Source organism: Callospermophilus lateralis, chromosome 4 (assembly GCF_048772815.1).
Source record: "Callospermophilus lateralis isolate mCalLat2 chromosome 4, mCalLat2.hap1, whole genome shotgun sequence".
In the NCBI taxonomy this organism is placed as follows: Eukaryota; Metazoa; Chordata; class Mammalia; order Rodentia; family Sciuridae; genus Callospermophilus; species Callospermophilus lateralis.
Genome location: NC_135308.1, coordinates 40373344 through 40390626, shown reverse-complemented (window position 1 = coordinate 40390626; position 17283 = coordinate 40373344). Strand labels below are relative to the sequence as shown.

The following is a 17283-nucleotide window of genomic DNA, read 5'->3' as shown; positions in this document are numbered from 1 at the left end:
GTTTCTATCTGCTACTGAGTTCAAAATACAGCAGATTGATTCAGAATTATTGATACCTTAATTCAATGATAGTAAATATTCTCTATATTCGTCATATTGTTGTTAAATAACTTGTTATCATATACTGGCCCTAGATAAAAGTTTTAAAATAAAGCTGAGCTATCCTTTGAAATAAACAATCATATTAGAAAACTTTTTAACTTAGCTTTTTAAAATTTTTAATTTGTTCTAGTTACTTATACATGACAGTAAAATACATTTTGACAATTGCACACAAATGGAGCACAATTTATCATTCCTTTGGCTGTACATGGTGCAGTCATACCAGTAGTTTAATCATACATGCCTAGAGGGTAATAATTAATAATGTCTGTCTCATTCCACCATCCTTCCCCTCCCCTCCTCTCCCTCCCCTCTTCACAACCCAGAGTTCCTTCATTCTCCTGCCACCCTCCATTATGGATTAGCATATGTTTATCAGAGAAAACATTTGGCCTTTGGGTTTTGGGGACTTGCTTATTTCACTTAGCATGATGTTTTCTAGTTCCATCCATTTACCTGCAAATGCCATAATTCATTTTTCTTTAAGGCTGAGTAATATTTCATGGTGTATATGTACCACATTTTCTTTATCTATTCATCTGTTGAAGGGCATCTAAGTTGGTCTAAAAGGGACAGCAATAATATCAAATAGTTTACTTATTGTGAATTGAGCTGTTATAAACATTGATGTGACTGTGTCACTGTAGTATGCTAATTTTAAGTCCTTTGGGTATAAACTGAGGAGTGGCATAGCTGGGTCAAATTGCTGCTGCTTCCATTCCAAGTTTCCTGAGGAGTCTTCATACTGCTTTCCAAAGTGTTTGTACCAATTTGCAGTCCCACCAGCAATGTGTAAGTGTACCTTTGTCCCCACATCCTTTTAAGCATTTATTATTGCTTGTGTTCTTGATAATTGCCATTCTGACTGGAGTGAGATAGAATCTCAGAGTAGTTTTGATTTGCATTTCTCTAATTGCTATAGATGATGTGCCGTTGTTGCAAGCAACTAAAACACTCAGGGGTCACTCCAGGGGAACTGGGCTAATTGGGCTGCGCAAAATAACCACACAAGTGACAGAAATACCTTTTTCTTTGGGAGTGCTGTGATGGCTCCTCTGACCTTAAGGGTCCACAGAAAAAGAGAGAGCACGTGCTTACCCCTTTTATTAAGGAGAAGCTATTCAAATGAGGTAAGGGGTCAGATTTCAAAGGGCTGTCTAGCTTCATGATGTCTGCTATCAGCAGGTTGACTGACATCTGGGTAGGCCATACCCAAGGGCAGTGTAAGAGAAGGAGACACACAAAAAGTGTTTCCATGGAACGTTCTATCCCAAACAGGGTAAAGGGGTAATATCACAAAGGAACAGGTGAGCATAGCTCCACCCATGGAGATGTAGGAAGGCTCGCCCATGCACAAAGACACAGTTGCTTGTACCCTAAAGATTGGGGCTATCATCTGGGTTGACTAACAATGCCGCACCACCAATCAGAAGGGGAGACAGACACAGTCACATGCTAGTCAGCCTCCCACAATGATGAACATTTTTTCATGTTTGTTGATCGACTATTTCTTTTGTGAAGTGTCTGTTCAGTTCCTTAGCCTTAGCCCATTTATTGACTGGGTTATTTGGTTTTTTGGTGTTCTGGGTTTTTGTTTTGTTTTGTTTTGTTTTTGAGTTCTTTATACATCCTGGAGATTAGTGCTGTATCTGAGGTGTATGTGGTAAAGATTTTCTCCCATGATATTGATTGTTTCCTTTGCTGAGAAGAAGCTTTTTAATTTGAATTTATCCCATTTATTGATTCTTAATTTTTATTTCTTGCGTTTTAAGAGTCTTGTTAAGGAAGTCAGTAAGCTGACATGATGAAGATTTGGGTCTGCTTTTTCTTCTATTAGGCACAGGATCTCTGTTCTAGTGCCTAAGTCTTTCATCCACTTTGAGTTGATTTATCTCTACAGTGAAAACTACAGAACACTAAAGAAAGAAATTGAAAAAGACCTTAGAAAATGGAACGCTCTCCTGTGCTCTTGGATAGGCAGAATTAAAATTGTCAAAGTGGCCATAGTACCAAAAATATGGTACACATTTAATGCAATTCCTATTAAAATCCCAATGACATTCTTCACAGAACTAGAAAAAGCAATCATGAAATTCTTTTGGAAAATTAAGAGACCCAGAATAGCCAAAACCGTCCTTAGCAAGAAGGAATGAAGCAGGAGGCATTATAATACTAGACGTTAAGCTATATTACAGAGCAATAGTACAAAAAACAGTATGGTATTGGCACAAAAATAGACATGTAGACCAATGGTACAAAATAGAAGACACAGAGACAAACAACATAAATACAGTTATCTTTTACTATAGACAAAGGCGCCAAAAACATATATTAGAGAAAAGATAGCCTATTCAACAAATGGTGCTGGGAAAACTGGAAATCCATGTGTAGCAAAATGAAATTAACTGAGTTTTTTGAATAGATCATATATTCCCTTAACTTAAAATTCAAAAAGTCTAGGGAGTATAAAGTGGAAAGTCTGTCTGCCACTTCTTATTCTCTTGCAATTTAAGTTTTTTTTTTTTTCTCTTTGGCATCCAGAGTTGTGTGTGTGTGTATGTGTTTGTGTTTCCTAAGGCATTTTATGCATATACGAGGAAATATGAATGTAGTATTTTGTTCTCTTCCCCCATCCTTTTTACCCAAATGATAGCTTACTATTTCCTTGCTTTATTTTCACTAAATAATATGATTTGGAGTGTTTTCAAATTAGTAACTAAGGCTCTTTCCAGTTATTATTTTATGCCCACAAAGTATTTGTTCTAATTTCTAAAGTATTATATCCACAAAGTATTATGGATATACTGTAATTCATTAACAAAAGTCCTATTGATTGAGATGTTTGTTGTTTTCAACCTTCTCTAATATAGGATCACACTGCTTTGTTGCCCTCAGTGCCACAGCAAATATTTTTCCCAAACATGAGTATATTTGTTGAATAAATTCTAGAAGTCATATACACTGTTGTAACTTTTGACAAACACTGCAAAATTGCCCTCCAAAACAATTGTAGCAGTTTTTTCTATATACAATGCTTATTTCCCTGTGTTCTTTTCCAACACAGTATGTTATCAAAATGAATCTTTAGCTATTTAGGCAGAACATGATGTGTTAATATAATTTTAGTTGTACCTATGTTATAACAGTGAAAGTGAACATTTTTCCTATGCTTTAGAGATGTTTCTCTTTTCTTTTCTGTAACCAGTATTTTTTTATTCTTTACTTTGCCATTAGATTGTTAGTCCTTTATCAATTTGTAGGAATTATTTTTATATTAGAGAAATTATCTTCTATGTGTGATATTTGTTTCAGATGTTTTTACCTTTATTTATTTTGTTTGTTTATGGTACTGAGGATTGAACTCCAGGCCTTAGGCATGCTAAGCAGGCCCTCTGTCACAGAGCTAAATCCCAGCCCTGTTTGTCTTGTAAAGGGCTTGCCATGTAGATACTTTATTAATATGTGGAATTCCTCATTATTTTCTCTTATGACTGCTGAATTTTGTATCACAGAAAGTCCTTTTCCAGCTTAAAGTTAAAATTTCCTAATGATTTCTTCCAGTTCTTTTAAGATTTTTTTTTCTTTTGTGTTGGTACTGAGGATTTAACCCAGGAGTACTTTACCACTCTGCTACATCCCTCATCCATTTTAAATTTTAAGACAGGGTCTCACTGAGTTGCTAAAGGTCTTACTAATTTGCTATAGCTGGCCTCAAATTTGCTATCCTCCTGCCTCAGTTTCCCAAATCACTGGGATTATAGTTGTGTTCTGTTTTGTTTTGTTTTTTGGTACCAGGGATTGAATTTAGAAGCACTTAGCCACATCTCAGTCGTTTTTTATTTTTTTTGAGACAGGAACTCACTAGTCGCTTAGGGCCTAAGTTGCTGAAGCTGGCTTTGAACTTTCAATCCTCCTGCCTCAGCCTCCCAAGCTTCTATGATTTCAGGCATGTGCCACTGCATACAGCCACACTCTGATCTTTTAAGACTTTTTTTAAAAAAATTAATCCTTAATCCATTAAGTTTTTATAATATTGTAAATATTAGAATATGACTTGAATTTAATTTTGTCCAAACATTCCAACACTAATTACTGACCTTTCTATTTTTCACTTACATAAAATTTGATCTTTATTACATCCTAATTCCCAAATGTGTTTAGGCTTTTTCTGCATTTTATATTTATTCCATCAATCTCCTATCTATTCATAAGTACTGACCTATAAATTTTTTATTAAGTTTTATAATTTATTTTGCTGTATGGAAAGGCTGTTATCTTTTTACCCTCCTTTTTCTATATATAAAATTTGGTTCACTAGTAAACAGCTTCAAAATCTGTAACAATGTTTTCTTCCAATAAAATTTCAACTCAAGATAATTTATATCATGAAATGAAGTAATAGTATTCCAACAGAAAATGTTTAAGCTTGATGTGATTTGAAACATGTTTCAGTTCAAACTGAAACATTTTAGTGGTTAATATTGTTTTAAACATATCGTAAGTCCTTTACCTTTTACATATAACTAATATAAACTTACTCTATTAATTCAAATATTGGCATTTACCTGATTCTCAGTCTGCCTTGATGCCTGAATTCCCTTTTTTTTTTTAAATAATTTGATGCTTTGTGAACTTTTCTAAGGGAGAATATATTAAATGTATAATGTTTAGGTTTATCTTACTAAAAAAATACTGACTTCATTATTCTCTAATTAAATCCCAAGCACATAATGCTGTGCCATTATTTAACATTTTTTGCAGCTTATGTACATATTTGCTTTTTCTTTCAATTTTTTTAGAAAAGCAGTCTTACCTTTCAATTAGATTTTTCCAAGTACAGTGAAAGTTACTAAGAAGCATCCCCTTGAATAATGTTCCTGGGTTAAATGTTGTTCTCTATTCTCTCTGTGAAAAAATGGTATCAGTGGAATGCTGAAACTCAAAAATGGCCTATTAACTTTTACTCTAACCACTTGAATTACATGCTTTCTAAAGTAGTCATCTTTTTTTCAAAGAGAACTGCAGTTCTCTTTTGGGGGGCTTTATAGTTTATCAATTACAATTATATCAGTCATATAATTATAACAAGTATTACCAAAAACAGAGTTCTAGCAATAGAAATGAATGATTGTTTAGAACAATTTAGTCATAATTTTTTATTCTTCACACCTAAATGTGATCTAATTCTCATTCTCTTTTTCTCTTTAGCCTGTACAGTAACCCAGGCGGGATGCCTCCTTATGCTTCTCAGGGCTTTCCATTTCTTCCTCCATATCCTCCACAAGAAGCTAACAGGAATATCACTTCTTTGTCTGTTGCTGACACTGTTTCTTCTTCAACAACAAGTTATACCACAGCCAAGCCTGCTGCTCCTTCATTTGGTGTCCTTTCAAGTCTGCCATTACCTGTTCCCACAACGGACACTTCAGCTCCGGTTGGTGTCTTTAGTAGCCTAATTTGTACCCATGAAATATGCATTCAGTCAGCAGACATTTATTGTTTATTACGTGCCAGCTACTAAATTAGGCACAAAATATAAAAAGATTAAATAACATTTCCAACTTAAATAACAAACTCAAAGAGGTAAGAAACAAATGATCAAATAATTTCAAATAAGGAACTTCTCAAGACATGCTAGTGTTATGGCAGAGACACAGTTGAAAAAATGGCCATTGCTCCCAGAGACCAAGGTAGAACTAGTAGGGATGCCTTTACAAAAACTGTAGTTCTGGTTTTTTACCATTTTATCTCTAGTGCCTCAAACCAAGCCTGATATATATAGCACTTGCTCAGTAAACATTATTCAGATAAAAGAAGGAATGCATTCATGCTTGGTTTTTAGACAGGATCTTGCTAGGTAGCCTATACTGGCCTCAGACTTGTGATCAGCCTCCTTAGTAGCTGGGATTACAAGCACACACCACCAACCTCAGCTTTTGAGGACAGATTTTGAAAGGTGGTTATGAATTTGCCAGGATAACAAGAGGCTCTAGAAGACATTCTGTGATAGGCAATAACTTTGACAAAGGCTTTGTAGTATACCTCAGATGGTGTTTTTGTAAAGCCGCCTATAATAGATCTCTCTGGTTGTCGTTTTGGGTGTAGAGAAAGGCACAAGGACTGATCATGTAGGTAAATCAGGTGTCAGATTAAAGAGGAGCTTCTATAACAGTATATACTAAGGGCTTCAAGCATCCCATTGGTTTAAAAACTATGTTTTGAGGCTGGTTACTTGCCACATGTGATGTTACAGAAGGAGAGACCAATACTTGGTACATAAAATATTCAAAGGGATTTGAAAACTTTCCCTTTTAACCCTTAATGAATATCACCCATAGTAATACTTAAACATTGTAAAACCTTATTATATTAAAAATTACTAATTTCAAAGTTTGTAATCATTTAGAGTAGAAACCCAAGTAGACTTTGTTTTTCCAAACTTTTCATCATTGTGTGTTAATAAACAAACTGTAATGAGTATTGACAAAAGTATAAGAGAACTTTTCAAGCATAAAAAATTTTATATATATTCAAACAGTGGATACTGTGCTCTGCAACTACCTTGTTGTCCTATGTAACCCAGATACATAACTATTCAGACTACTGACAGCTTAAGTTTTTCTATACTTACTGTCTTTCATTTAAGAGAAATACATTCATTTATATCCATGAAATCCACTGATATTTCCCATACCTGTTACAGATACTCTTAAGATATTTATTTTATACCCATACATTTGCCCATGAAAGAAAGCTAACACAGGCTCTCACCAAAGGCCCTAATCAACAAAAAAATAAGAAGTAAGCTTGTATGTACAAAGTTATACTGGGGAAAGAAAATACAAGGGGAGCATAAAGGCCATGTGAAATAAGAAGATGAAGATGTGTTCATGAGAATAGTTATGGGACATAGTAGATTAAAAATTACTATATATGTAAAAGGGACTAATCAAAAGATGGCTGAAATGTAACACCCTTTAAATTCTTCTTTAGATAAGCCAGAATGGTTTTGGTTATAAGATGCCAGATGTTCCTGATACATTTCCAGAACTCTCAGAATTAAGGTAAAAAACTTAAGTTGGGATATATTTTATTTGTAAATATAAACCAGATTATCATTTCATATTCATATTAAATAAAAAGATTTTAAAAAATCTTCACTATTCCTATATTGTGATTATCTTAGGGGGAGAATTTTAGGTATTAAAGGTTGCATTTATTGAGTGAGTAGTCTACACCCAGGGATTTTTCTAGATGCTAAGAGTAAAATATAAGTTATTAAGGTAACAAATATTTTTCGTATGAAAAATATTTTTTGCATTCTTTGAAAGTTATTTCTGAATATATTTATATCTGATTATTTCATAATATATCTTGGCCTATTTAGTTCTTTCATTGCTCTTTAATGATAATTCTTTAATGTTATCTTCTTTCTTCAACATTTTATTTATTAAATTTTTTGTTGCTAGTTTATTTGAATCAGGATTCAGAAAAATGTTCAACTATTATATTTAAATGCTAGCTTTCTTAAGTATCCTTTAATGAACCGTTTATCTCTTCCTTTATACATACACATATATACTCACGTGCTTATACCTACACATACACTAATAGATTTACATATACACACATATACATAGTCATAAATACATACATATTTTATACATATACTATTATATATTTTTTTAAGAACTTGGTTGGTTGTCCTGTAGAATCTCCCATTTCTACTTTCCACTATGGTTAACATTTTATTTTCCTCTTAAGTTTATATTTGGCCTTTTTATGTGTACATATGAAAATTATTTAGATTCTTCTCAACCAAATAAAACTGAAAATTTGTGAATATTTGTCATCATGGAGAAATACTATATGACTGATTTTTATTAACAACATATTTCTTTCTTTTGTATTCTAGTTTATCACAACTCACAGATATGAATGAACAAGAGGAAGTATTACTAGAACAGTTCCTGACTTTGCCTCAATTGAAACAAATTATTGCAGACAAGGATGACTTAGTAAAAAGTATCGAGGAATTAGCAAGTATGTCTTCCCTTATTTAACTTCTTATTTCCGGAGAAAAGTGTGATCTTTATCTGGAAATAACCAGAGAATTTATCTTACAGGAAAGAATCTCCTTTTGGAACCTAGCTTGGAAGCCAAAAGGCAGATTGTTTTAGATAAGGTGAGTTAGTGATCATTTTGAAGAAATTTATATAATTTAAAAATAGAATTAAACAGAATTTTATTTTCTCTTTTAGTATGAATTACTTACACAGATGAAATCTACTTTTGAAAAGAAGATGCAAAGGCAGCATGAACTTAGTGAGGTAAGAGTCTAGTTCTTTTCCTTTCCTATGAGAACTTTTCATCCTGATGTGCATAGGCCACCTTCTGTCAGCTACCTTGTGTTAGATGTCTGTCTGTAAAAGCCTGATACCTTTAAAAATACATGAGCAGCTCTGTTATTAGATACTATAATAAATTACTTGTGTTCATACGAGAGTATGTTTGGTTCTAAAACAGGAAAATATGAAAATCCCCACAAATAACTTCTGGGTAAGTTATAAAAGTAGTGTAATAGTTGTAATAAAACTTAACAATAAAAAAAAAATCTTTAACTTCAGACTCAGAAATAAGCTTATGTATGAAATAAGTTTATGTATGAATATTTTAAATGAAAAGTTATCAAATTGAAAAATATAATATATGAAAGCATTTTATAAAATTCAGCCTATATCTGTGAAAAAATAAATCTTTAAAAATAGAATGGAGGAAATAATCTATATTGTCTACCAGTAAGTCATCATTGTTATTAGTATTGTATTTCCTTCAGAATCAAATTCTGAAAGATTAAGCCAATGTAATAACACATAAATTAGAAATAAAATAAGAGCAAAAAAAAGGAGAATATGATTTATAATGAATTTCAGATGATAGGATTATCATTTAGAAAAAAATAAGAATAGTAGCTAATATTGAGTGATTAATGTATGTCTTGCACTGCATCAGGATATTTATATATATTGGCCCATTATTACCCCAAATCCTACAAGACAGGTATTGTTACTTTTCTCTTTTTTCCATTTTATAGAAAGTTTTAGGGTTCAGAGTCAAACCTAAGCAATCTTCTGTCTCATAAAATGTGTGAAAATTAACTGAAATAGTCTTAGATACATATTGGAATTTAGTAGATATTAAAGAAGCTTTTAATAATAGTCAACATCATTCCTTACATAAACTCTTAGTAAAGTAAGAATATAAATTAATTTTTATTTGATAAAAAAAAATTAGAAATCAACTGTAAACATCACATTTAGTGACTAAACATTTCCAGAATCTCATTAATGTTGGGAATAAGAGAATAATGCCCCATTGTCAACTGCTGTATAGTATTGCTTTGGAGGTTCTGATCACTGCAATCAGACAAGGGAAATAAAAGGTGCATTAGAAAATAAGAGGTGAAATCATTGTTTACCAAAAAATAAACAATCAGTAATCCTAGAGAGAAAAGAAATTTTTCATCTTATGTTCCAACAATTAGTACTTCAAAGCTATATCCCTGGCCTAGGAAGGTTCCAAAACGAAATAGAGAAAAAATAGCTCATTTACAGTAGCAACAAAAATACAAAATATTTAGAAGTGAACCTGATGAAGTGAGTTTGTAAACTTTACTTAATGACATGAAAGAACTCTTGAGCTATTTTCTAAGGCTATTTTTAGAGCAACACAATATTCATGGAATGAATATTACCATGTTATAAACACTTCATTCTTCCCAAAATAATTTATAAACTGGGGTTGTAGCTCAGTGGTGGAGTTCTTGCTTCACATATGTGAGGCACTGGGTTTTATCCTCAGTTCCACATTAAAATAAATGAATAAATATATAAAAGTATTGTGTCCACCTACAACTAAAAACATTAAAATACATACATATACATTAGTTGCAACCAAATTGCCAAAAGTATTTTTTTTTAATCTTAATGGAGTTTATCTAAAAGTTCATCTGAAAGACTAAACAGGTAAAAGTAGGAAAAGCTTAAATGAAATAATAATGGAAAAGAGTGCCTTTTCTACTATCAAAATACACTGTAAAAACTCATGATTTAAAATGGTGTAGTAGTTTTGTAGAAAAATAGTTTCATACAGTTCAGAAATAGACTCATATATGTGAGTGATTCATTGGAAAAAATTGAGGATTCAATAAATGATATACTTGGTTTTCCATTTTAGTATCCATTCATAGAGAGTAAGGTCACTATATCATATAGGATGCAGAAAGATATTGTAGAAAAACTTTCTGTGGAAACCACAGTCAACTAGCTCTCTAGGAGTTTTATTAAGATTACAGTGAGAGAAACTTTTCTGAGCATTATAAAAGGAAGAAGCATGAAGGAAAATTATAATTAATTTCACTATGTAAAAATTAAAGTTTTTTTATTTCAAAAATTATAAAATCAAAAGTGAAATAAGAAAGAGAACAAATATTTGTCACATAAATGACAAATAAATATTAATGGCAATGGTTGATGAAAAGTAAAGGAAAAACAAGTTACTCACAAGAGAAAAAATATAAATATCTAATAAAGATTCTGCTTTAACTGTTATTTTAGTCCCTGAAAGTTTATAGAGGAATTACTGGAAGTGATTCTTGAGAAACTTAAAATTAAAAAAAAAAAAAAAAAATTCACATGCAAAATAAATACTTTGATTCTAAGGCTTTTCCCTAGATGTATTCACTCAAGATGCTCTGGAGATGATGCCTGCTTCACACTTCAACGTTTGTAATTACATGATTACACAATTGAGTAGAAGAGTGCGAAACCTCTCCTGTTTTATTATGTTACCTAATACTTGCTCTAATGTTTAGCACATGACAGATACTCAATAAATATTTAGTGAATAAGTAAGTGGAAGCATTTGAATAATCAGTTTTAGCAAGGGTGATAATAATGGTGCATTACTGGATATTCCTGTATGTGAGGTACTCCATACATACTAAGGTGGCTATTAAAAATACTTCCTACATTTAGGTCTTTGATCTATTTTGAGTTAATTTTTGTATAAGATTCCAACTTAATTCTTTTGCATTGGATTTCCAGTTTTTCTAGCATCATTTGTTTGGAAAAAAGTGTCCTTTTCCTATTGAATATATTTGGCACCCTTGTCAAAATAATTTGATCATATACATGAGGGCTTATGTCTTGGCTCTCTCTTCTGTTCCATTGCTTTATATGTTTTTATGCCAATACCGCACTATTTTGATTAATGTGACTTTGTAGTAACTTTTTAAATCAGAATACAAATTGTCCAACTTTGTTCTTCTTCAAAATTATTTTTGTCATTTGTATTTCATAAGATTCCATATAAATTTTAGGATGGGCCTTTCTATTTCTCAAAAAAAATGCCAATGACATTTTAACAGCAATTGCATTGCATCTGTAGATCACTTTGGTTAGTATTTTATCTTAATCATATTAAATCTTTCAAACCATAAACATAGAATATCTTCCCACTTACTTATGCTTTTAATTTCTTCCAACAGTTGGTTTTCTCTGTACAAGCCTTCTACCTCTTTGGTTAAATTTAATCCTATCACCTTTGCCATATTTTATTACTTAGAAGTGAGTCACTAGATCTAGCCTACACTCCAGGACAGAGGATTAAACAAGAGCAGGAATACCAGGAGACAGAGGTTCTTGAGGGGTCATATTAGAGGGTGCTTCTCATATGCATTTAATCCCAAAATCCCCAGGAAAGTACAATGATTTGCCTAGTTTCTTATTTAATAATTTGCAGCCATTGGATTGGTTTTTCTAGTTAGGTATCTACTTTATAACCAAAAGCTAAGGACCTGGGTGAGACATTATAGAGGAGCAGATTTTCTCAAAATGAGGCATTTAGTAAATTCTTTTTCATACCTCTACCTCATTTCTTTCCCTCAAAGGAATTTTTAAAAATTTTTCCCCCAGAGCTGTAGTGCAAGTGCCCTGCAGGCAAGATTGAAAGTAGCTGCACACGAAGCTGAAGAAGAATCTGATAATATCGCTGAAGATTTCTTGGAGGGAAAAACTGAAATAGACGATTTTCTCAGTAGCTTCATGGAAAAGAGAACAGTATGTAATACTCTTCCATTAAGGATGAGTGACAACATAATATCAAATTACTTAACTACACCCATGAGTAAAAAAACTTCAGCACATTACTGAGCTGGGGATTTGAGTGCTATGAGAGGAATCTGAAGAGCTTCTATTGAGAAGGATAGCAGAACCCCATTCTCACTATCACTTATCAAACTTGCTTGTTCTGAGTACACAAGCAGGTAAATCAAATAACACTTCTGTTTAAGACATAATAGTTTTGTACCATTCTATAGAAGCTGGTAATTCAGCCTGTTCTAATTAACAGTTATAGTGTACTCCTCAATTACAACCATTTGCACAAGTTGTTTAATGAGATAATATATAGAAATTAAAAAACAAATTAACAAACAAATCTAAAAATGTTGACATTTTCAAACAGTTTTTATTTGATATTTCCATTGTATTTAAAGAAAACCTGAAAAAGTCTGCAGTATTGTTTCTTATCCTTTAGTAGGGTCCTAAATGTTTGCACAGTTTCTCTAAGCATCATATTTTTAAATTTTTAATTGGTAATTATAAGACATGAGATTTGTGTGTGTGTGTGTGTACAATATGTGTGTATATTTGCATATATATATTGTGTTAAGGCAGGTGAGGCAGAATGATTAACAGCAGGACTTAACTCCATATTTTTAAGACACAGTTATTTTAAATTTAAGAGAATTGATGTAAAGGATCAGGGTTTATATTACATTCTGGAATTTGCCAGTAAAAGCTATCTTCTATTAAATAGGTTTTGAATTCTTGAATTCTGAGGAATTAACTGTTTTAAACATTTAAAACTTGAAATAGTGTCAGTTGGATGAAAGAATTACATCATAATGTAAGAAATAATTGGCACATTTTTGGAGATGTAACTGATATTTTCAATAATTTATCTTCTAGATTTGCCACTGTAGAAGAGCCAAGGAAGAAAAACTTCAACAGGTGATAGCAATGCACAGCCAATTTCATGCTCCACTATAGGTAAATTGTATTTCAGGTTGGAGTCTCAAGGCTCTTGGAGAAGTAAATGTTCTTAACAGTGCCTGTTCTTTTGTGCTATGTAACATATAGAATGTTTTGTATTACATATTAAATATATTATATAATTAAGCATGTAGAACTAGAAATCTTTTGGATATTTCTGCAGTATGATATTGGCTTAGATGAAATGTTTTTTCAACACTAGTTAGCTCCTCATGTAGAATTAGAAGTTAAAGAGTTGATTTCTTTCTCTCAACTAGGGTATAGAGTATGCCATGTTACTTGGTTGACATATTATGAAATAGTCATATCATTTCTTTCTTTAAAATGTAATCTAGTGACTCAGGAGTCTGAGGCAGAAAAATCACAGGTTCAAAGCCAGTCTCAGCAACTTAGTGAGACCCTGACTCAGAATTAAAAAAAAAAAAAAAAAAAAAAAAAATTGGGATGTAGTTTGGTAGTTTACAAGATTATTCAAGAGCTTTTCTAGTTAATCCCCCTGACTTAAAATTTTCCTTCCTATACAGCACTAACAGGATGATTTTCCTAAAGTACCACTTTTGTCATAAAATTTCTCTGCTCCAGAACCTGTATTGAACCTATAATGTCAGATTTCTCTCTGGTTTAACTGTTTCTATAATCTGGCATATATTTCAACTCACCCAATTTATTTTGCCATTTTCTCCTTATGTTGTTTTGTATGTCATATTCTTCCTTCTACCACCCTGTCTTTGTTCGTGTTCTTAACTGATAACATTCTTTCCCTTTTATTCTCCATCAATTTTGTTTTAAGAATGATTTGGTTGAGTAAGCAAATCTCACCCTAACAAGGTTAAGTAAAAACCTATGTAGTTGGATAATGCAGGGATACACTATAGAGCTGAAGTGAAGAAATTACAGTTCAGTCACCCGAGTTTGAAAACACTAGGAACCACTCAACTAATATAGCTCCTTCCTGCTTTCATGCTAGAGCCACTTGTTGCATCTGTTGTTATTTGTTCATTTTTTGGTTTTTGGGGGGTGCTGGGATGAAACCCATGGACTTTGCATGCTTAGCATGCACTCCATCACTAAGCTATATCCCTAGCACTTTCTTCTCTTTCAATTTTGCTCCTCATCTATTACTTCCCAAATCCTGATTATATCAAATCTGCAGTTCAAGCAGCCATTCAAGACTAGCAAGAATCTCTGGAGCACTAACACAAATTCCCAGGGAAGAGATGTGTGAGATACCCATCCTGGCCTAATCAGCTTGCCTGTAGATTAGTGTCATGTGGTCCTCTGCCCAATAAACCAGGCTACAGGAGTGGACTCTAAGGAGAACAATAAGTTCCCTTAAAAAGGGAGTGGGATTCATGTTTTATTTAAGCCAATATCATACTGAAGAAATAGCCAACTGATTTCTAATGGTTATATGCTTATTTATATATTAAGATGTATAATATATAATACAAAGGAAGGAAGTGACTTATCTCCTGTTCAAATACATCTGTCTCCTTGTGCGGTACTTATGCCAAGTCTGAGGGGAATTGTTTTGTATCTTATTTTATATCATATTGTAAATTCCCTGTCTGCAGGGCTGATTTTTGATACCAAGTTGCATTCCCCACAGCTTGAGAAGAAAGTAGACACTGAGTAATTGCTAATTTAAATGAACATATTAATTTTTTTTCCTTATTCCTGTTCCCTTATAATCAAGTTATAGGTAAATTTTAGTTGGAAGAGAATATAAAGAGATGAAAATTTATCACCTCAAATTAAATCTTAGGTTTCTAAAATTTTCTTTTCTTTCCAGATTTTCCCGAAAACATGAACTGCCAAGAGAAAAATGAGACATAAAACTTAAGCACATTGTTTTATATTTATGATTTGCAAATTGGCATTTCATCATGGGGGCTGAATTCACAGATATACTATATAGATTGTATACAGAACTGAGACTGATTTTGTATAGATCAAAATACTTGCTATGATCTTTGCTTTGAGAAAATTTTCTGCACTATTTGCACTAAAAATGTTTATTTATTGTTGATAAACTATCATATATTTAAGTTCTGCTGCTATTCCTCTTATTATTGATGAAATGCCTATGCATGTAATTTCACCTACTTTTCAGTACTTTATAAAACTAATTTAAATTTGTAGTTTTAATTCAAAGCTGCCTCAGTTCTTTATCAAGAGTGGTGTGGTTTTTAGATTATTTTCCTCTCAATCTTTTTTCAAGAAATTTTCAACTGTGGAAAGTCACCTTTTTTTTTCTTTCTTTCTTTCTGGATGATAAAACTTTTCAAGGGCAATTTGTTTTTAAATATTCATAGTGTCAGGAAACACCAGACCTGCCAATGTGCCATCTCAAGTAAGTAACTTTTACCTACAATAAATCAAAAAAGAGTAAACCAGCTCTTCATATATTGTTTTATTTTTAAAACTAAAGATACATTTAAGTTGCAAGACAGTTAAATAAATATTTTACTTAAGAAAATGACTGGTTTTGTTTAAACCAGTCCAAAACAAACTTTCAGGCTAATTCTTAAAAAATAAGTATCTGATGGGTTTGTGGTTAGATGGGTATGCTTTCTAAATTCCTAATGTTAAAAACAATCTTTTTGTTAATAAAAATAATCTAGACACACACAAAAAAAAAAAATCAATGAATTTTTCTCATTTTTATGTGAATTCAATTTTCCTGAGAAAAGTTTTATAGGAACTAGTAAAAGTACTATTTAATTTTTAAGCAATCCAAATTTTTAATGAATTTCCTCTTCATTTGTACTGTGTTCAGTAATTTGCTTCTATGCCATGTCACCAAATGAACATATTTCATAAGTAGCCCTAAATGATTCTAAAGGGAGAAAATTTTGAACTCTGAGACTCAATAAACTAGTATCTAAATCACGAAATAACCTAGTGCATATTTTTGCTTAAATTTCATCCCCCTATAATTTTCATTTCAACATTTGCATACAATATAGATTATCTTTGTCTTCATTCTTCTCTCCTTCTATACATGTCTTTAGCAATGGAGGTTTAGGGGAAAGACTTAATTTTCTTAGAATTGAAAAATACTTAATACTTAGTCTATGTTTGTAGAACACAAATATTCACATGGACTAAAAAGGTACAATGTTGTATGCAAAAAATGGCTTTTATTAATTGCCTGACTTGCCGGCACTGTGCTAAGGAAGGGCATGCTATTTAATATTCAAAATGCTCAGAAAAAGGTAAAATTATTCCTGATTTGTGGATGAAATAATGAAGTAAAAGTATGTCAAATTTGTGATTGTCTTTTGGGCATTCAGAACTTTCCTTATTGTCTGTGACAATATCCAGTGTGATAGCATTGGCCATCAGAGATTAATATTCCCAACAATTATTGCAGTCACTGGAAGACTTTGCATTCCCAATCTTTTACAAACAAATCAGGTAGCTTTCCTAGAAACTAGATATATCCTAGAACAAGAGGTCAGCAGACCAGAGACCTTCTAAAAGACCATTCACACTAAAAATAATGCATTACGGAAATACCATATAAAGAGAACTCAAACATGGTTTAGTTATTGAAGTGCTTATCTACCTCCTGTTCTACCCAAATATGTATACATGTATAAAAAATACATAATTTCCTTTAAATTAGTTTATTAGATAACCTCTTAACAACCCAGTGATTAGAGAAGTTTGATCACAATTATCTGTATTATATAAATTGGCAATTTAGTTCAGATATAGGTTATGTATGTCTTTTAGGATGGAAAGATTTTATGCCTGTGTGAATTTGGGTTCCATGATTGCAATAAACTTAAATGATGTTTTTTTCTAATATTTTGGCTATATTTCTTTGTAAAAAATGATTATAGACATACATGCCAAAGTAAATATTCTGATTTTACTTTACTATGTAATAGAAGACTAGATGGAAATCAAAATTGTAGAGGAAAGCTTAGGAGTTTCAATAGACTATCTAGGACAGAGGTTTGTTATGGATAAAGCTTTAAAGGTTAATATCTCAGAAGAAATTCTAAATCAATGAGATATATACTACTAAAGATAACAATTTTAAAGTTGAAAGAAA

At 32.0% G+C, this 17283-nt stretch overlaps 1 protein-coding gene across 4 annotated transcripts in view; it reads left to right on the top strand.

The window, feature by feature from the left end:
• The window catches only part of Vps37a (VPS37A subunit of ESCRT-I), a 37547-nt gene extending 20516 nt beyond the window's left edge, over positions 1-17031 (top strand). For 2 of the 4 annotated variants that reach the window (XM_076853760.2, XM_076853757.1), the window contains exons 5-12: positions 5311-5536; positions 7096-7166; positions 8018-8145; positions 8229-8287; positions 8364-8432; positions 12078-12221; positions 13134-13214; positions 15010-17031. In XM_076853760.2, coding sequence (XP_076709875.1) covers positions 5311-5536; positions 7096-7166; positions 8018-8145; positions 8229-8287; positions 8364-8432; positions 12078-12221; positions 13134-13214 — 778 coding nt within the window. In that variant the 3' untranslated portion in view covers positions 15010-17031. The remainder of the gene's footprint in view (positions 1-5310; positions 5537-7095; positions 7167-8017; positions 8146-8228; positions 8288-8363; positions 8433-12077; positions 12222-13133; positions 13215-15009) is intronic. The other 2 variants (XM_076853758.1, XM_076853759.1) reach the window with 2 other exon arrangements.
• The last annotated feature ends 252 nt before the right edge of the window (positions 17032-17283 follow it).